Raw genomic sequence first — 20,206 nt, 5'->3', positions numbered from 1 at the left:
TATGACTAAATTTTTCTCTCATTTTCCGCTTGTCTTTCCTCCAAAGGATTCCATCTTCATGGTGACATCGCCCACAGCCAAACGAAGGGAGAGCACCCCTCTGCTGGAAAAGATCAAGACTGACGTGTCCATGACGAAACTCAAGCTTAGCTCAACGTGGAAGAAGGAAGAGAAGACGAGAGAAGTCAAGGACGACTCGCCCATCTTGAAATACCTGACATCTCAGGTGAGAGAGGAATGAGAAAGTCTTGTGTAATAATGTTTTACTTTGACAATGTTCTTTACTGAGAGTAATTCCGCTTTAGAGATAACACTTTTGTGATTCATTGACTATTTCGTTGATTGTTTGGTTGGTTGGTTTTGGTTTGGTTTGCTCTTGTTAAGTTGTTTGCATGTCTATCTGTGCATTGTACTTCAGGGTTGATGAACGTTCGTAATTGATTCAATTTGGAGTGTTGTTTTTCACTTGAGGTCATGCAGTTTTGAAGTCTGCAATATAATCACAACACTCGTTACTGTCTGAGCTTCAGTCTATTTCAAATAAATAGTGGGTTATAGCCTGATCTTGGTCTCAATCCATTTCAACGTAAAACATGTCAGTGAGCTTGGCTGAAGGATGGGACAGGATTTATTGTACGATACAGACAGCATCGAAAAGCGCTATTTATAGGATTTTATCTGGCTGCATGCAAAGTATTCTTGACTTTTGTATGTACAAAAAAATCCTTCAATCAGTGTCACAGTGTGCATTTGTTGTACAGTGGAACCCTCGTTTTAAGACCTGCAAAAAACAGGTCTTTAAAGGGAGGGGGTCTTAAAAGGGAGGGAGTCTTAAATGGGGGGTCTTTAAAGGGAGGGAGTCTTAAATGGGGGTCTTAAATGGGGGGTCTTTAAAGGGAGGGGGTCTTTAAAGGGAGGGGGTCTTAAATGGGGGTCTTAAAAAGGAGGGGTCTTAAATGGGGGGTCTTAAATGGGGGGTCTTTAAAGGGAGGTGGTCTTAAAAGGGAGGGGGTCTTTAAAGGGAGGGGGTCTTAAAAAGGAAGGGGTCTTAAAAAGGAAGGGGTCTTAAATGGGGGGTCTTAAAAGGGAGGTGGTCTTAAAAGGGAGGGGGTCTTAAATGGGGGGTCTTTAAAGGGAGGGGGTCTTAAATGGGGGGTCTTTAAAAGGAGGGGGTCTTTAAAAGGAGGGGATCTTAAAAGGGAGGGAGTCTTAAATGGGGGGTCTTTAAAGGGAGGGGGTCTTAAATGGGGGGTCTTTAAAGGGAGGGGGTCTTAAATGGGGGGTCTTAAAAGGGAGGGGGTCTTTAAAGGGAGGGGGTCTTAAATGGGGTCTTAAAAGGGAGGGAATCTTAAATGGGGGGTCTTTAAAGGGAGGGGGTCGTTAAAGGGAGGGGGTCTTTAAAGGGAGGGGATCTTTAAAGGGAGGGGGTCTTTAAAGGGAGGGGGTCTTTAAAGGGAGGGAGTCTTAAAAGGGAGGGGGTCTTACATGGGGGGTCTTTAAAGGGAGGGGGTCTTAAAAGGGAGGGGGTCTTAAATTGGGGGGTCTTTAATTTTAAAGGGAGGTTTCACTGTAGTAAAAGAGAATATGGACTAATTGCAATGTTCCCAACATTATGTTTCCAGGCTCAGCGCCTGACACAGTGCCCCATGGCGATCCTGACCAAGGCGGCGCCCGTTCTACAGGTGGAGAACTTTGTGGACATGATGCCCGTGGCCTGGGAACTGCTGCTGGAGACTGACCAGGAACTTGCTGCTGCTGCTGGTAGGTGTAGACTTGTTTGACTCACCTGAGTAATCAGTGAGTGGCCGGTAGGTGGAGTCTTGTTTGACTCACCTGAGTAATCAGTGAGCTGCTGGTAGGTGCAGTCTTGTTTGACTCACCTGAGTAATCAGTGAGCTGCTGGTAGGTGCAGTCTTGTTTGACTCACCTGAGTAATCAGTGAGCTGCTGGTAGATGTAGACTTGTTTGACTCACCTGAGTAATCAGTGAGCTGCTGGTAGGTGCAGTCTTGTTTGGCTCACCTGAGTAATCAGTGAGCTGCTGGTAGGTGTAGACTTGTTAGACTCACCTGAGTAATCAGTAGGCTGCTGGTAGGTGCAGTCTTGTTTGGCTCACCTGAGTAATCAGTGAGCGGCTGGTAGGTGTAGACTTGTTTGGCTCACCTGAGTAATCAGTGAGCGGCTGGTAGGTGCAGTCTTGTTTGGCTCACCTGAGTAATCAGTGAGCGGCTGGTAGGTGCAGTCTTGTTTGGCTCACCTGAGTAATCAGTGAGCGGCTGGTAGGTGTAGACTTGTTTGGCTCACCTGAGTAATCAGTGAGCGGCTGGTAGGTGTAGATTTGTTTGGCTCACCTGAGTAATCAGTGAGCTGCTGGTAGGTGTAGACTTGTTTGGCTCACCTGAGTAATCCGTGAGCGGCTGGTCTGCAAAGAACACTGGACTAAAACAGAGGAGGGAGTTGGATACTATAACCAGGGATGCGGAAGTTCAAAAATGTCCACTAGCCTGAGCTGGTTAGCAACTATTAAAATTCACTAGCCCCCAGAAATAGTGCAATTATCTACTAGCCCAAAATTGTTTTAATATTTTCGGTTTTTTGATAGGAGTTAAAGTAGTCTCTTTTTCAACACACTTTCAGCACACTTTAAAGGCTTACGAAAAACTGTCAGTAAGTAGGCAAATAAAAGACGTTATTAGCAACAAAGGTATGCTTTGCAATAATGTTGAATCGAACAACAGTACAGTTCGACACTGGAAACTGCTAATGAAGAAGCTGACAAACTTGCAGCTCGCCTGACGGGGGAGTGATTCACAATTTTAGTCTTTTAGCAAATTTCTACTTGCAGTACCAAGTGTGCAAGTGTATTTCCGCATCCCTGAGAACTTAAACAGGTTGAATGGAAAATGGCTTTGACATGTTTAACTCTTAAAGTGCACAATTGTGCTTTTAAGGTTGAGCAAAGTCTTATTTCCGTTTTCTGTTTCTGTGTTACAAGTAAGATTTGACTCACCTGAGTAATCAATGAGTGGCCGGTAGGTGGAGTCTTGTTTGACTCACATAGCCCTCAAGCATTTGCTTGAGTGCGTGTCCTAGTTGTGTGTTTTGAACTGTTCATGCGAAGAAATCCTGAATAAAATTTTTTTTAAACCAAGTAAGATTTGGATTATAAGGGTCTTGAAACTATTCAAGAAAATTCCCTTGATTTTTGTATGTGGTAAAATGAGGTTCCTAAGAGGGAGAAGCCGACATGCATACTTGTCAGTGTTGAATATTCTGTCTCAAAAGAAGCATGTTTTCTATCATAGGAATGTATCTGTTGCAGCCACAGTGTTCCTCCTGTCATCGGTGAAGTCTCCAGACAAGGCTCGGAACACAATCATCAGGGAACTGCAGCATGAGGAAACAAACCAGCGCATCAACGCTATCCTCAGGTATTGTCTTCATTCAGGACTGGCTTGTGTTAAGTGTTCAGCCAGGGGGATAAAGACTATGGGTCATTTGATCCGCTCAACCAAATTATGATGGGACATACTTGAAAACACCAAGTGGGATAGGTCACCCTCCCTACCCACCTGTAATTTAGTTTTTCTAAATAAGTTCTGGCGTAATCGTGTGCCTTCTTGTCTTAGAGTTTGCCCCTGTATCATGTTACCAAATTGTTTGTGTGTGTGTGTGTGTGTGTGTGTGTGTGTGTGTGTGTGTGTGTGTGTGTGTGTGTGTGTGTGTGTGTGTGTGTGCTGATGTCAAGGATGGCATAGGGGTAAATAATCTTGACGCACCCTTTGACTCCCTAAAGGGAAATTGCTTGGGTCATTTTTAGATTGTATGCACCAACGGCTCATGGCACATTAGTATAACTCATTCGCTGCGCGTCGGAACTGGAATTCCGACACCTGTGTTTAGCGTTGGCTGCGTGCCGGCACTTGAGTTCCGACGGATATCACGAATTTTTAACGGTGTAAACGGTCCTGCTGACCAAGGGAAACAACCCCTGCAATGAACTTCTATCTGTCTACAGTGGTACCATTCACTGTAAACAGTTCCTTCCCTTAAATTGTTGGGATTAATAAAAATTTTGTTGACGGTGTGCGACCCACGTGTTTTGACTTTTCCAAGATGGCGGATCGTTCTGCTGAGACGTAGTAACTTGAAAAGAGTGCTAGAACGTGTTATTCAGTACGGTTCTGATCTTGACCTCAGTGATGATGATAGTGGAGATGATATTTTAGATTCTGGTGACGATTTTGTGCCAATGGACGATCATTTGGGTGATGATTCGGGCAATGCAAGTGTCGATCATGACATTGTGTATGATGAACCCATGACGTAGAAAGTTTTTTTGTTTTGCTTCAAATTGGATATTTTGCGTGGATATGAAGACAACAAAAGGTATGTACTTTCAAATGTTTCATATATTTTCTAAAAGAGTAAGTTTCAAACTTTGCAAAAACATAAGGTATGTAAGGTTATCTTGTGTTGTTGATTTTTAATATTTTTTTCAAAATGGCTCTAAATCGCGCGTTGGCAGGGAACACAGGGGAAATTTAGCTGCGCAGCGAATGAGTTAACCAAACCATGTGTACTGACTGTTCTTAGGCCAGTAGTTTAATGATGTGTCATGGAATGACAGCAAGGTAAATAGGTTCAGGGTACAATGGAACCCCCATTTTAAGACACCCCCCCCCCCCCCCCCCACCACCACCCCCATTTAAGACCCCCCCTTTTTAAGACCTTGAATTTTCAGATTTTCTGTTAATAATGTTTCTCTCTGTCTCCCTGTCTCTCTGTCTCTCTCTCTCTGTCTCCCTGTCTCTCTCTCTCTCTCTCTCTCTCTCTCTGTCTCTCTGTCTCCCTGTCTCTCTCTGTCTCCCTGTCTCTCTCTCTGTCTCTCTGTCTCCCTGTCTCTCTCTGTCTCCATGTCTCTCTCTGTCTCCCTGTCTCTCTCTGTGTCTCTCTGTCTCCCTGTCTCTCTCTGTCTCCCTGTCTCTCTCTGCCTCTCTCTCTCTCTCTGTCTCTCTGTCTCCCTGTCTCTCTCTGTCTCCCTGTCTCTCTCTGTCTCCCTGTCTCTCTCTGTCTCCCTGTCTCTCTCTGTCTCCCTGTCTCTCTCTCTGTCTCTCTGTCTCCCTGTCTCCCTCTGTCTCCCTGTCTCTCTCTGTCTCCCTGTCTCTCTGTCTCCCTGTCTCTCTCTGTCTCCCTGTCTCTGTCTCCCTGTCTCTCTCTGTCTCCCTGTCTCTCTCTGTCTCCCTGTCTCTCTCTGTCTCTCTGTCTCTCTGTCTCCCTGTCTCTCTCTGTCTCCCTGTCTCTCTCTGTCTCCCTGTCTCTCTCTGTCTCCCTGTCTCTCTCTGTCTCCCTGTCTCTCTCTGTCTCCCTGTCTCTCCCTGTCTCTATCTGTCTCTCTGTCTCCCTGTCTCTCTCTGTCTCCCTGTCTCTCTCTGTCTCCCTGTCTCTCTCTGTCTCCCTGTCTCTCTCTGTCTCCCTGTCTCTCTCTGTCTCCCTGTCTCTCCCTGTCTCTATCTGTCTCTCTGTCTCCCTGTCTCTCTCTGTCTCCCTGTCTCTCTCTGTCTCCCTGTCTCTCTCTCTCCCTGTCTCCCTGTCTCCCTGTCTCTCTGTCTCCCTGTCTGTCTCTCTCTCTCTGTCTCCCTGTCTCCCTGTCTGTCTCTCTCTCTGTCTCCCTGTCTGTCTCTGTCTCTCTCTGTCTCCCTGTCTGTCTCTGTCTCCCTGTCTCTCTCTGCCTCTCTCTCTCTCTCTGTCTCTCTGTCTCCCTGTCTCTCCCTGTCTCCCTGTCTCTCTCTGTCTCCCTGTCTGTCTCTCTCTCTCTCTCTGTCTCCCTGTCTGTCTCTGTCTCTCTCTGTCTCCCTGTCTCCCTCTGTCTCTCTCTCTCTCTGTCTCCCTGTCTCTGTCTCCCTGTCTCTCTCTGTCTCCCTGTCTCTCTCTGTCTCTCTGTCTCCCTCTGTTTCCCTCTGTCTCTCAGTCTCCCTCTGTCTCTCTGTCTCTCTGTCTCCCTGTCTGTCTCTGTCTCCCTGTCTGTCTCTGTCTCTCTGTCTCCCTCTGTTTCCCTCTGTCTCTCAGTCTCCCTCTGTCTCTCTGTCTCTCTGTCTCCCTCTGTCTCTCTGTCTCTCTGTCTCCCTGTCTCTCTCTGTCTCCCTGTCTCTCTCTCTCCCTGTCTCTCTCTCTCTCTCTCTCTCTGTCTCCCTGTCTCTCTCTCTCTGACTCTCTGTCTCCCTGTCTCTCTCAGTCTCCCTGTCTCTCTCTGTCTCCCTGTCTCTCTCTGTCTCTCTGTCTCCCTGTCTCTCTCTGTCTCCCTGTCTCTCTCTGTCTCCCTGTCTCTCTCTGTTTCCCTCTGTCTCTCTGTCTCCCTGTCTCTCTCTGTTTCCCTCTGTCTCTCTGTCTCCCTCTGTTTCCCTCTGTCTCTCAGTCTCCCTCTGTCTCTCTGTCTCTCTGTCTCCCTGTCTCTCTCTCTGTCTCCCTGTCTCTCTCTCTGTCTCCCTGTCTCTCTCTCTCTCTGTCTCTCCGTCTCTCTCTCTCTGTCTCTCTCTCTCTCTGTCTCCCTGTCTCTCTGTCTCTCTCTCTCTCTCTCTCTCTCTCTCTCTCTCTCTCTCTCTCTCTCTGTCTCCCTGTCTCTCTCTCTCTCACTCTCTTTCTCTCACTTGTTCGAACAATCTGACCATGTTTTGTTGCTGCAGGTTTGGGTCACTGTGGAAGTTCCGCTACCAGGTGTGGCCCAGGATGGAGTGTGATGCCAACCTCTACTTCAAGGTATGGGCGTCTTGGTCAACTGCACTTCTGTGTTTCCAGCTTGAAATGTCCACAGTTCAGTCTGTCCTTTCCTCTGTGTGTGTGTGTGTGTGTGTGTGTGTGTGTGTGTGTGTGTGTGTGTGTTCATGCATGAGTGTGTGCGTGCACTGTATGTGTCAGTGTGATAATGTGTGTGTGTGGGTGGGTGGGTGTGGGTGGGTGTGTGTGTGGGTGGGTGGTGTGTGGGTGGGTGTGTTTGTGGGTGGGTGTGGATGTGTGGGTGGGTGTGGGTGGGTGGGTGAGGGAGGGCTGGTAGTTTGGGAAGCAGGAGGTGATCTGGTAAAAGATCTAAAGGCAGAAAACTCACTGCAAGGGGAACAAAATCACATCAGCATGTGAAACAGGGTTACATGATATTTGAAACAGAATAATATTTCCTACCAAGTAACCAGTGTAAAAAGAAAAAGAAAAAAAAGAACAGATCTGATTTACATTGATGAATGCTTTCAGGACTCTTAATTATATTTTTTTGGCTGTGACTATGGCACTAAGAAAATCAGAGCTTTCAGCAAACCTTGTAAATCATGAATAAAAAAACAAACAAGAAAAGTTATTTTGTAGGGAACGTTTAATTCAGGACAAAACATGTAAATCATGATCACATGAAATAAAACCTGTCTTGCATTATGCCTCAGGTGCCACCCCCCAGCATAGACTTCACCCTCCCGTCACCCACCATTGGTCTGCCCAAGGCCAGCCTGACCGTTGTGGACCCGCCCTGGATGCCGCACTTCAAGACCAAGATCGAGGAGGTCACAGTCAACCAGGAGGAGACAGTGAGTGGATCGCTTTAATACTTGTGTGTAATTCTTGATTAGAGATCTTGTGTGTGGTGTTAATATTAGATTACTTTGTACCTTTGGTTATGTATGCAATGCATTTTGCCGGTTGATGTTGTGTCTTTTCTCTTTCGGTTATCTCATTTGATTTTGAACAGTGTTCCTAAAAAGGAACTGAAATTGCTCAAAAATAAAAACCAGAACAAGCTTTTTTGAAAAGAGTACATCTAGAGTTTTTCGGACAATAAGCTTCTAGGTAAAGCAGGCTAGTAGTAATACAAGTAGCAAATAGACTAGAAGACATTATATTGATGGCTAGTGTACCAGAGAAAAATCAGTTAAGCAGGGGACTTGTATCATGGATATGTATACAATAAAAGAGTTTCATGAGAACCATCTCAGTGCAGTATGATGTTTATTCTTCATCACAGTCCCTATGTGTTGCTTGAAAAACTTATATTTAAGAATGATCACTGAACTTCAATGACATCAAAATTCTTTTGCAGAAGTCGCTAGTCACAGCCACAACAACAAGACGCAAACAGCAGCAGGAGATGATCCGCAAGGCTCTCCTGGCAGAGGAGGAGAGAAAGAGAGTGGGGCGGGAAAACTTCCCCATGACGACTGTCCCGGTGCCTCAACTTGCAGCGTACGAACCAGCCCTTCACTCGGCAGTGGAAGAGCACGAGGAAGGTAGCCATCTTGTTTTCAGGAAAACGTTATTATTATGATTGGTCAAGATTTTTCTTGTGCAGGGGAAAGACATTTTAGAGGAGTGGTTGTGTAACAAACTGCCTTCCTGTGTGGAGGTAAGTGATCATGGTTCGTTTTCTCATTGAGCATTTGTGGAAAGTCCTCCCTCGATCATTCCTTTGTATCGCTTCATTTGACATCATCGTCTGGTTTCCACTTTCAGGTTATGAAAACCAAGGCTTTGAACAGCTGGTCCTTCGGTATTTTTGACCCTCTGTTCCTGTCTTTTAATTCATAATCAAAGTTTTCATGAAAAGCTTTAAACCCTCCCCTTCCACCCAAAAAAGAAGAACAGAAGAGAAAGAGAATGGTATAGTTAGTGCATTCCTTCATTCATTGTATATGAATGTAAGCACATCTTTGACAGCCTCCGGAACTTCATACTCTTCTCACCCCCCACCCCAGCTCCCTTTACGACAGTGCAAAACTTGGGTAGACCACTTTTCATGGTTTTGTTTTTAGAGATTTGACATTAAGGCTCAGTGTTAATTGGTACCTTCCTTCTTGTGTAAGTGATGGTGTTCACCACCACAGATCTTATTAACACGGGATAAGACTATCCTCCCACTTAAACACATACCTTCTTCTTCTTCTGCGTTTGTGAAACTCCCACGTACACTCGTGTTTTTTGCACGAGTGGAATTTTACGTGTATGACCGTTTTTACCCCGCCATTAAGGCAGCCATACGCCGCTTTCGGCGGAAGCATGCTGGGTATTTTCGTGTTTCTATAACCCACCGAACTCTGACATGGATTACAGGATCTTTTCCGTGCTCACTTTGTCTTGTGCTTGCGTGTACACACGAAGGGGGATAAGCCACTAAGCAGGTCTGCACATAAGTTGACCTGGGAGATCGAAAAAATCTCCACATTTAACCCACTAGGCGGCCGTGGCCGGGATTCAAACCCTCGACCTTCCGATTAAGAGGCCGACGTCTTACCACCCCGCCACACCTTTCCGATCTCCCAGGTCAACTTATGTGCAGACCTGCTTGGTGGCTTAACCCCCTTTGTGTGTACACGCAAGCACAGGACCAAGTGCGCACGGAAAAGATCCTTTTATCCATGTCAGAGTTCGGTGGGTTATAGAAACACGAAAATACCCAGCATGCTTCCTCCGAAAGCAGCGTATGGCAGGGTAAAAACGGTCATACACTTAAAATTCCACTCGTGCCAAAAAACCAACGAGTGTACGTGGGAGTTTCAGCCCACGAACGCAGAAGAAGTATGTGTCCAAGTGGAAGGATTGTCTTATTCCGTGTGAAAGCCGTGACAGATCAGTGGTGGTGAACACTATTGTGTATGTGGGAAGCCAGGTACCTTTACAATTCAACCACAAAATAAAATGCAGCATCTCTCACACCTGTGCAGGTAAGGTAATGTGTGGAAGAGTCACACTATCACTCCAATCTTCCGTTCTAAGTGTGCATTTCCCTCCCCTCCTCCCCCTCATTGCTTCACCTGTCCTGTCATCTACTCTCTAGTGCATTAATTATCCTGGTTCACAGGTATACACAGGTATCATAGAACTAAGGTCATTGTTATCCATCCCCCCTCATAATGTTTGTCTGTGTGAAAAACTTTGTAGCATGGATGCTTGGTAAAAAAAATATTGACATTGACACTAACTTTTTGAGCAAACACTGCTTTGGTTGGCAGACATTTCTCCTGCCTGCAAACAAAAGCTGTCTAATTCCTCAGATAATTTTGCTGAATTTGTGTTCTCTGAAAGACCTTTCCATATTAACAGCAGAAAAATGGCATGGAATTATGAAAGTGTGTCTGCATGATGCTGATAGAATTAACAACTCTCATTGCAAAAGAAAGCAAAGGAATAATCCTGGTATGTTTCGTCACAAGTACTCAGCTGTGTCTTTGAAGTTTTTGACACAGACAATTTTGATGTTACCATAATCCTTTTGGCCGATTTCTGAAAGTATCTTGGGATCACAGTTTAAAGTTCAAAGGAGACAGGGAATAATTGAAGCATTGAAGAAACATGTAGATAAGCCAATTAGCTTCATTAACCCTTGTTTGCTTTGGGGACCATGGTTTGCTGGTAGTGTGTCTTTTCCAGAAGTTAGAAGATGGTGCTTACAGAACTCAGACTCAGAAAGTTGATTATGGAAGGACTGTAGCATTAGAGTTGCAGTGAGGGAGCAAATTAGAAATGGTGAGGAAAAAGTTCAGCAGGCTAAGTAAATGTGAACGTGTTATGTGCCTTGCATTTGTTGATATTCAGCTGTTGATTTACACGAAATTAAGATGTTGAAGATTCAGAATAGAGTCCCAGCCCCCCTCCCCCCAAGGATTATGGTAACGGCATTCACTGCATTGTACTGATCCCCTTGGGCCGCATCTGCTTCGTGTGCTGCTGCATTCCTCAACACCGTTGGACAGACCTGCGTGTTTGTGGGTGTGCTTGTGTGTTTGTCAGTGTGTTCATGCTGCGTGTTTCAGTGAGAGTGACAGTTTTGTATGTGTGTGAAGTAAGTCTATTCTTTCTTTCTGTGTGTGTGTGTGCATGACGTTTGCCTGAAAGAGCACACGTGAATACACATGTTTGCACACTTGTGCGAATGTTCATTGACTGACGTGCGAGCGAATGAGAGAGAAAGTTACACAACGAGGTCGCTGTTCATTGTCCAATGGTGTTCAGGGGTGAACTAAGTGTTCGTATCTGTTCGTGTCTGTCCCTGTGGTGTTCTTGTACACTTCTGTAGTTATGAACAACTTGTATACAGAGATTCCCTGTGAATATTCATAGACAAACTGTCTTATAAATGTAGTCAAACAGTAATAGATATTCAAATATATAACTGTTGGAATATTGTAGTTGTCATATTATCATGTCATATGTGTAGTCATGTATCTTTGCTGTACCAATAATCAACTATAAACATTTGAAATGTCCTCTTCCAGTTCATTATTCTCAAACCAAGACTCATTTATCAGAAAATATTTCCCTATCCTTTAACGTTGATCAGAATACAAACATTGAAGAGATAAACGGAATATGCCTCTAAATGCCATCATATTTATTTCGCAGGTTCAAAATGTCTGCAAAGCCTTTCATTTTATGTAGCATGTTGAAAAAAACATTCTCATTTTGTAGACTGAGAGTTTTTCCCAGATTGTCATAACAGAAGAAAAAAAATCACAATAGTTCAGAGTTGTCACTTTTCCAATAATAACAATGGAAATCAATCAGAATATTTTTAGACTACTTTTAGTCATCAGGATATCATAGTGTATGTACAAGTCATAACACAGTAACTCTTCTGCCCCTTTCTAGCCCTCACACTACTCTCTCCTTCCACAAATAGACAATGTTCGGTAATAACTCTGTTCAGGTTTTTATAGGTTGTGAAAGAGTTGCGCACCCTTGAAAAAAAGAAGGAAAACAAACCTACGTAACAGTGAAGTCGAGGGATGGACTATGACACCACAGTGAAAATAAGCTCCGATCCTAGTTTTCTGCACTGTCTTTTCAACATGATGCTCTTTTGTTTTGAAAGTATGCACACCAGATCGCCAACCACATGTGTAGGCAAAGCACTAGCAAGCAGCGTGTCGCCTAACATGTTCGGTGAACTTTGCTGGCAAGCGATCACAGTGGCAGTGAATTGTTAGCTTCGATGTTCATACTTTCAAACAAAAAGAGAGAGCATATATAAATCTTGAACGGATGGAGCAGAAAACACAGATTAGAGCTAATTTTTCCCTGAAATGTCAAGTGATCATTCAACTTCACTGCCACATGGGTTTGTTTGCTCTTGTATTTCCAAGGTTGAGCAACTCTTCCACAAACCCCCAAAAAACAAGAGTTATTCTCGGAATGAGTCTATTCCTGTGTGTGTAAGGCAAAACAAAAAAAAGTTGTATGTTTCTGGTCACATGGCTACAAAAAATGGGGTAGGTAGGTAGGGAGTTTTTTATTTTTTTTATTTTTTATTTTTTGGTCAGGGTAGAAAATAACTCTACAGTGACGCAAAGAGACTGGACTTACTATACAAAGAGAAAGACAACACATTACAAAACACATGAGACAAAAGGGATGCGGTGTTATCCCCCTTGTGTCGTCTGCCGTCTGTTACTTTCGTTTTGACGCTTTTTTTTAATTTTTTTTATTTTACAAATGCAATAAAAAAAAAGTCTAGGGTCGGCGGGAAAAAACTAGGTAGGGTCGGGTGACCAGAAACATACAACTTTTTTTTTGGTGCCTAATCTGTAACATCCTCCCACCCCCCCCTATTTCTCTACGTCAACCCCAACCCGTCCTCAATGGATACATGTAGCGGTGCCCAAAGTAATAAATGACCCAGAGAACACAGTACACAGGCTAGCGTGTACTGAACGATGCATTTTGCCGTCATTTGTATTTTGGGCATGGAGCGACCGAGGCTTACGTACTGCACTTGCTTTTGCCATGTCTAGCCACTCAGGAGGAGATAAACTTGGCGGCTCGCCGGGTTTCCCTCGCCCCTGTCAATCGAGCTAATATCCAAAGTCGTAGCATGTCGTGGAGAAATGGTAGCTTGCACTGGGGTCGCCTCGGCAACGAAGGTATCAACTAATCAACTCATTTTTTGTCTTCTACTTTTACTTTTTGTATTTTTTTTTCTTCAGTTTTTCTTCTTCTATTGAAACCATTTTTTTTAATGTGATGTTTTTTTGATTATTCTTTTCTACTGACTGCTTTTTAACTTTAGTGGTGATATTTTATACTGACTGCTTTAACTTTGCGGTTTTTATTCCAACTGCTTTGGTAGCTTTGAATTTCTAGTACTGATATGTTTGCCTGTTTTCAGTGAATCCCACTCCTTTACAAAGTGTGTTGTCTTTTTATCTTGCCTTTGCACTGTACATTTCAGATACTTATGTAGTAGCTGCATGGCTGAATTTCACATACATGTATACCTTCCTTTCTAGTTGTGATTTCCAAATTTCATGAATGTGTTCTAGGATTTGCACTTGTCAAGTAGGAGCTTCTAGTGTATCGGTAACATGTGCTGAATTGAACAGTCTGAGTTCATGTGTATTGAGATCTCATTTTTGTTTTTGTATTTGTTTCCTCCTGAATTTTTTGCAGTGCTTACATTTTGCTAATTTGTTTGTGTATGTGGAATTGCACTGGTTAAGGTTGAGAAGGAAATGATTGGGAGAAGTTTAAGTATATTCCCTTTCATCAGAAATATGAGATTAACTCTTGTGTTAGTTTAGTAATGGAAAGGCGTAGTGGCTGTTGAAGGGAATCACAGACTGCTTGTAAGGGTATGGGTGTTTTTATGTGGAAGAATCTTAATGGTGAGTGTTGTTGATGTTGCTGCTTAGAGACATGAGTGTCATTTCAATTTCTCACAAGAATCTATAATGAGTGTTGTGTAAGATCAAAGAAGAACACCATAGCTCAGGGTTTTTGACATAAGCTTGTGTTTCTTCCATTGAGAGTCCGCATTCAGCGGGGCCCGGGTAGCTCAGGTGGTGGAGCACTGGACTTGTGATCGAAAGGTCGCTGGTTCGAATCCGGGCCGGGACGGACACGGGTCAACTTTATGTGCAGACCCAGAGACGGTATCCATCTCCCACCCCCGTGTCACCACAATGGCACGTTAAAGATCTTGGTCATTCTACCACAAGTGCAGATGGCTGATACCACCTAAACACGCATACATCAAAAGCCGTGAGGGCGTAAAAACTCGAATCGTATAAACCAATTCATGTCCAATATAGGCAATTAAGACCTGACGGACAATAAGCCCCTTAAAATTTACTTTAAATTACATATTCCTACTCCGAATCACATGTAGCATTGACACAATCGGAGATGCTAGGTTCTGAAAAGGCTAACCGTCTAAGGGAAGCAACCCCAACCACAAAAAGTGTAAACGTAGCCTTGGTAATGACCATACACCCGGGGAGTTACCTCCCATCGTGCATGCCATGTCACTACTGCTACTGAACACGTGGTTCATATCATTCGACCTTACAGCTTTCGAGGGAGCAGGTTGTTGATTTTTGGGCTCCCCTGTGGCTGCGCTGTTTGGTGTTGTTTTGACACCCACCGGCCACGTTACCGTCTATCTTGCCTCCTGCTTCGTAGTTGGTGAGCTCTTTCCATTTTGGTCATTATTTTGACAGGAAATTTGTTGTAGTTGCTGATTTTCGTCCGTGTTTGGACCTGTGATATTTCAGTGACTACTGTTGGCCGCCATTTTTGTTGTCAGCATGAGTTGACAGATTTTGTGGCTAGGCCGATGTATTTTGGAGGTAAACGTAATTTTACCTTCTTACTTGCTTGCTGCTTTGTTTAGTTGGTAAGCTTGTTCCTTCTTGTCTTTAGTTTGACAGGAATTTATCTATAGTTGCTGACTTTTTGTCCGTTTGGACTCCTAAATGCGTTTCAGTAACTTATCTTGTGGCCGCCACTTTCGGTTGCTCAGCTTTCCTGACAGCTTATTTATGTGGCTAGGCCTATGTTATGGTGAGGTTCTCCTTACTTTACCTGCGTTTTTGCCTTCTGCTTTGTTAGTTGGTAAGCCATTTCATATTTCGTCATTACTTTGACAGGAATTTTTGTTATTGCTTAATTTTCGTCCGTTTTGGACTTCTAAATTTTGTCCAGTAACTTATCGCTTGGCCGCCATTTTGTGTATCAGCGTTGCTGACAGTGGTTTACTTGGCTAGGCTTTAGCAGGTATCTACCAGTCCGTAGGACTGGTCGTGGTTTCGGATTTAACATGTTTGTTATGTTTTGTTCGTTACTCTTTCTGCCTCGAACAAACACTTTGTGGGGCAGTCATATACTGTTGTACGTCCTGTTTCTTCTCCTCGCCTTCTCTGCCGTTAGCAGATCAGGTGTTGCAGGTCTGCGTTATCTTTGTGAAGAAATTTTCGCGTTCCAAGCCTGCGTCTTCCGTTGGTCCCGCTGTCTGTGGGCGACGTCACCTTGTTGGCTTCTTTGACGCTTCCGGCCGAGACGTTGTCTAGGGCGGATGTTTTGCTTCTTCGTCTTCTACCGCTGTGGTGGGCGATTCAAGTAAGTCGAGCTGGTCCACAGGCCCTCGTGAGGCCGTCGGACAGTCCCTGCTGGGACACAGCTCTTTTCGGCGGGTTCACGACCCGCAAACCCCTGTTCGGTCGCACCCTGGCTTCACTGAAGACCATTGTGTGGCTGAGCAATGGCGGCAGTTGGTTCCGGCTACTTCTCCGACGTACGCACCCGCTGGGGTCGTTTCCGGAGTTGTCTAGCCGTTTCCGACTGCTGCGCTTCCGGCACTCGCCGGAAGCATAGGTCCCCCGATGTACGCACCCGCTGTGGTCGTTTCCGGGGTTGACCAGGTCCCCCGATGTGCGCACCCGCTGTGGTCGTTTCCGGGGTTGACCGGACGTTGCCCCCCGGGCATTCGTCCTCTGTTCAGTCGCACCCTGGTTTCCTCGAAGACCATTGTGTGGCGGAGCAGTGGCGGTAGCCGTTTCCGGCGCTGCGCTTCCGGCACTCGCTGGAAGCATAGGTCCTCTGACGTACGCACCCGCTGTGGTCGTTTCTGGGGTTGACCGGACGTTGCCCCCCGGGCATTCGTCCTCTGTTCAGTCACACCCTGGCTTCCTCGAAGACCATTGTGTGGCGGAGCAATGGCGGTAGCCGTTTCTGGCGCTGCGCTTCCGGCACTCGCTGGAAGCATAGGTCCTCTGACGTACGCACCCGCTGTGGTCGTTTCTGGGGTTGACCGGACGTTGCCTTTAGGGCATTCGGGCTTCCGGCCTCCGTCCTCGCATTCGGCGCTTCCGCTTTTCGCGGTCTCGTCTGGTGCTTTCCGGCTCCGCCCGGATTTACTGCTCCTTTCGCTTCCACTTCCTCCCGGATGTCGGTAGCTGAGGAGCAACGCCAGCCCTTCGGGCAGGTGGTGTCTCAGCTCTGGCCGATGTAGTCAGCGTTTCAACCTTCGGTTGTCGCGTCGACTGCCGTTCCGGTTCCTGCAGCTGCAGACTTGCCGTCTTTTCTCTCTTAGCCTGATCGAGGCATGAGTTAGGACGACGTCGGGGGGGACGGATTTCCGGTTTTCCGGTTATGCCGTTTCACCGGCCTTCCACCAGTACGTGGACTTCGGTTTTTTCGCCGGTCGTGTCGGACATTCAGTCTGTCGTCAGCGATTCCACACGTGCTGGTTATTGGGAAAAAGGCTTAACGCTGTCCTCTAAGCTGCGGCAGAGGTCACGTCGAAGGTTTTCCCGGGCGGGGCTTCGGCCTCCTACACTTCCTGTCTGGAAGCATAGGTTCTCCATCACAAGCGCACGTAGTGGCTTGTCTGGGGTTGACCGAGGACTGGCCTACGGGCGTTCGGGTTCCGGCCCCAGTCCTCTTCTGTTCTGTCTCACTCTTGTTCCGTCGTGGGCATTTGTGTTTCACCAGTGCGGCAGCCGTTGTCGGCGTGGTGTTTCCGGTTTTACTGGAAGCATAAGTCCTCCATTTCAAGTACACGTTGCGGTTTTGACTGGAGTTGACAGAGGACTGGCCTACGGGCGTTTGGGCTTCCGGCCTCAGTCTACTCTATGCATCTTTCGCTTCCGTTTTTCGCGGTTTTGTCTGCTGCATTTCCGGCTCTGTTCGGATACACTTCTCCTCTCCCTGACACTCCTTCGGAGGTCGGTGGGTGAGGAACAGCGGCTGGCCTACGGGCATTTAGGCTTTTAGCCTCAGCCGGGGCAGTCTTCACTTTACCTGTTGGGTGTTGCGTTTACTGCCTAGTCAGTTCGGGTGGCCCTGGACGTTTCCCCTATTCACGACCGTCAGTAGGGGGATAAGTCAGGTCTTTTTCCGGTTGGATGGTTTTCCGGTTTCCGGTCATCTCATTCATCAGTTTACCACCAGCAACTGTGACTTCGGTTTACGTTCGTAGCTGAGCTATTCTGGTTCTCAGTCTTTAGTCAGCAATCGAACACGTTCTGGATTTCCGTCGCAGCTCAAGCTTCGGCTCAGGATTTCCCTTGGGTGCATCGACATTGGTGGCTTCCTTGTTGTCGATGTCGGACTTCCGTTCCGTGAAGATAGGATGTTTTTCTACTTCCGGTTCCTTAGTCACCTTTTGTAGGTACCACGGTTTGCAGGTTTTGGCTAGGCCATCTCCTCCCGAAGGTGGTATCTCTAGTGTTTTGGTTCTGCCGCGGTTTCTACTATGGTTCAGTTCCGGAACATGCTCAGCCTTGGCTGGCTTCGGCTACACGGGCTTCACCTTTTGTTCCTTCTTGCTTATTCAGCCTTTGGAACTTGCCTCCTTTCTCTACTCTGTTGGCCAGCCCTTGCTTGGGTGAGCATGGAGCAGATGAGGCTGCCCTTCCTTCTCTACGCTCGTACGGCGGGTGTCGGAGGGACTCGTTTCTTTCGCATTCTCAGTTCCCTGAACAGTCAAAGAGAGTCGCTTAAACTTGGCCTGCAGTAGAGATTCAGTCGAGTAGAGATCACCAGGTCTCTGACTGCTTTACAAAGGTTGAAGGAAGGTAGGGCTAGCATACTCAGAAACATGCTTAGCAGAAGCATGCTCATTCCTCTGGTTAAGCTAAGCTGGCAGCCAATAGGCAGCCTTGGCCGGGCAACAGCCATTCCACGTTGCGGCGATGGTGGTTGTTGCCTTCCCGTTTCTTGTGGCTTGTGGGGTTCTCTGGCTTCAGGTTACCCCTGTTTGGCCACAAACGTTCGGACTTTGGTCCTTGTTGTCTTTCATCGAGTCGGACTCTGTCTTTCTCTAGTGATCAGACGCGTTCTGGTGTTTCGTCCAAACTTAAGGTTCACTTGAGTTGGCCTCGGAAGTTACATTCAGGTTTTCCTGAGGGGGCATTGTCTTGGACAATGGATGTTTGAGGAGTAGTTCTTTGTGGCTTTCCTCCCCTCTCTCAGGTTTTGGCTACTCTTCTCCTTCGGGCAGAGGTTTAGTTAAGGTTCGGTTCCTGTGACTTCAGTCTTGGGCCTTTCCTCTCTTCTTCCTCATCTTAGTATGAGGCGAGTCCGGATGACGTCTGTCGGGTCGGGTTTCCTTACAGTCGCCCGGCTACAAAAGGCAACTTTGTCTAGGGCGGTTGTCCGTTTTTCTCCGCGTTGGACTCTGTCTTCAGACAGGGACAGACGCGCTCTGGGTTTCTGGCCAAACTCAGGTAGGCTCTTGATTTGGCTAGGAAGTTAACTGCCTGTTTTTTCCCTGAGAACTCTGGTTTCGGGAGTCTTATGGCTGGCTGGCTTCACGGTTTACGTTTACCAGTCTTGGTTTTCTGCTTTCGGTTTTTGATTCACTCTCGATTACCGTCAAGCAGACTGTTTTGGGAACATTCTGGCTTTTAGCCATTTTGTTTATGGTTGCCAGTCACATCGGTTTTTGACCACCGTGGGTCCTCACTTCCGGTAGCTTACGCACAGTCGTAAGTGGCTGCTGTCGGGTGCTACCTCTCTCCCTGCGTTCGCAGGGACTGGTAGGGGATAACTGGCGACCTTCTATTTGTGAGTTTTCTCTTCGAGGTGGACTCTGGTACTTAGTGCTTGGATGTCTCTCTCTCGCTCTTTCGTGGGGATTGGTCACTCTTATTTTGAGCTGACTTCTTTCTCACAAGCCTTTTGGGCTTTACTACATCCCAAGGTTTGCAGACTTTGGCATGGTTGTCTTAAGGTCACCGCGGGGGTTCGTCCTTCTCAGTTGAGGGGACAACCTTACGCACGGATCTTCTCAGGACATTAGCATTTCCTTCCAAAAAAGGGGGGGGGGGAAGCTTGTCTTTCCCTTGGCTCGCCAGGGTTATTAATCCAAGGCTTGGGTCTATTCCTGTGCTGTTTTTTACGGCTAGGAGATTGGAAGAAGTGCTGAGCACAGCTTTCTGGATCTCTGAGGTTGTCTCTTTCGCTTTGCCTGAGATACTTCTCGGCTGTCAATCAGGACTTTCCTTGGTTCCCTCACTGCCTGTTGGCAGTGGGCCAGCCCTGGCAAAGGCTTTTGAGTGGGTTAGATTTTCTTTCCCACTGGGACCGCCCTGATTCTTTGGCAGCGGTCCAGGTTTTTGGCAAGGTTTTTTGAGTGAGTTAGATTTTTCTTTCCCACCGCCTTGTTTTTGTAATCTGCTACATGTGATTCGGAGTAGGAATATGTAATTTAATCGAAAATTTTATTGTAAATTTTCATTTAATAAATATACCTACCCGAATCACATAGTATATTCCCTCCCGCCAACCCCGCTTTTGATTTGGAGAATTTATTCTTTAGGTCGAATGATATGAACCACGTGTTCAGTAGCAGTAGTGACATGGCATGCACGATGGGAGGTAACTCCCCGGGTGTATGGTCATTACCAAGGCTACGTTTACACTTTTTGTGGTTGGGGTTGCTTCCCTTAGACGGTTAGCCTTTTCAGAACCTAGCATCTCCGATTGTGTCAATGCTACATGTGATTCGGGTAGGTATATTTATTAAATGAAAATTTACAATAAAATTTTCGATTTTCCGCATTCAATTTTCTTTCCTCAAAATCAGGTTCTCTTAAGAAGCAAAATGTTAATCCCTCAGTTGTCTTTACTTGAAATCAGTTTCTTTAAAGTAACAAATTGTTAATGGAGAACGCAGTATAATTATAAACAAAGCATTGAAACAGTATATCTTGATCACCTTCTTCTCTAGCTAACGTTGTTTAAAATTTGCATGATAACCCAAGCTGAATTAACTCTATACTAATATTACTTCACTCAGCCTAACTTTGTTTCATAGATAACCAACATCATGTACTCCCCTGGCCCTTCCAATTTCAACCTTTCAGACATTTTTCTTCATTGGCCAAGAAAATGACGAATAGGAATGAAGAACCAAGCAGTGTTTGTTTGGTCTGCACCAAATGTCGCTAGCTAAG

The 20,206-nt window shown here is 45.9% G+C and overlaps 1 protein-coding gene across 1 annotated transcript in view; it reads left to right on the top strand.

Annotated features, from left to right (window-relative positions):
- Positions 1-20,206, top strand: part of LOC138948502 (protein unc-80 homolog) — a 140,286-nt gene that overhangs the window by 42,903 nt on the left and 77,177 nt on the right. The window contains exons 18-24 of the mRNA XM_070320056.1: positions 47-226; positions 1,623-1,761; positions 3,322-3,430; positions 6,683-6,755; positions 7,430-7,570; positions 8,080-8,266; positions 12,764-12,892. Of these exons, the coding sequence (XP_070176157.1) occupies positions 47-226; positions 1,623-1,761; positions 3,322-3,430; positions 6,683-6,755; positions 7,430-7,570; positions 8,080-8,266; positions 12,764-12,892 (958 nt within the window). The remainder of the gene's footprint in view (positions 1-46; positions 227-1,622; positions 1,762-3,321; positions 3,431-6,682; positions 6,756-7,429; positions 7,571-8,079; positions 8,267-12,763; positions 12,893-20,206) is intronic.

Source organism: Littorina saxatilis, linkage group LG15 (genome assembly GCF_037325665.1).
Source record: "Littorina saxatilis isolate snail1 linkage group LG15, US_GU_Lsax_2.0, whole genome shotgun sequence".
NCBI lineage: Eukaryota > Metazoa > Mollusca > Gastropoda > Littorinimorpha > Littorinidae > Littorina > Littorina saxatilis.
Note: the sequence above shows the minus strand (reverse complement) of the source record. Positions and strands in the feature narration are given on the sequence as shown.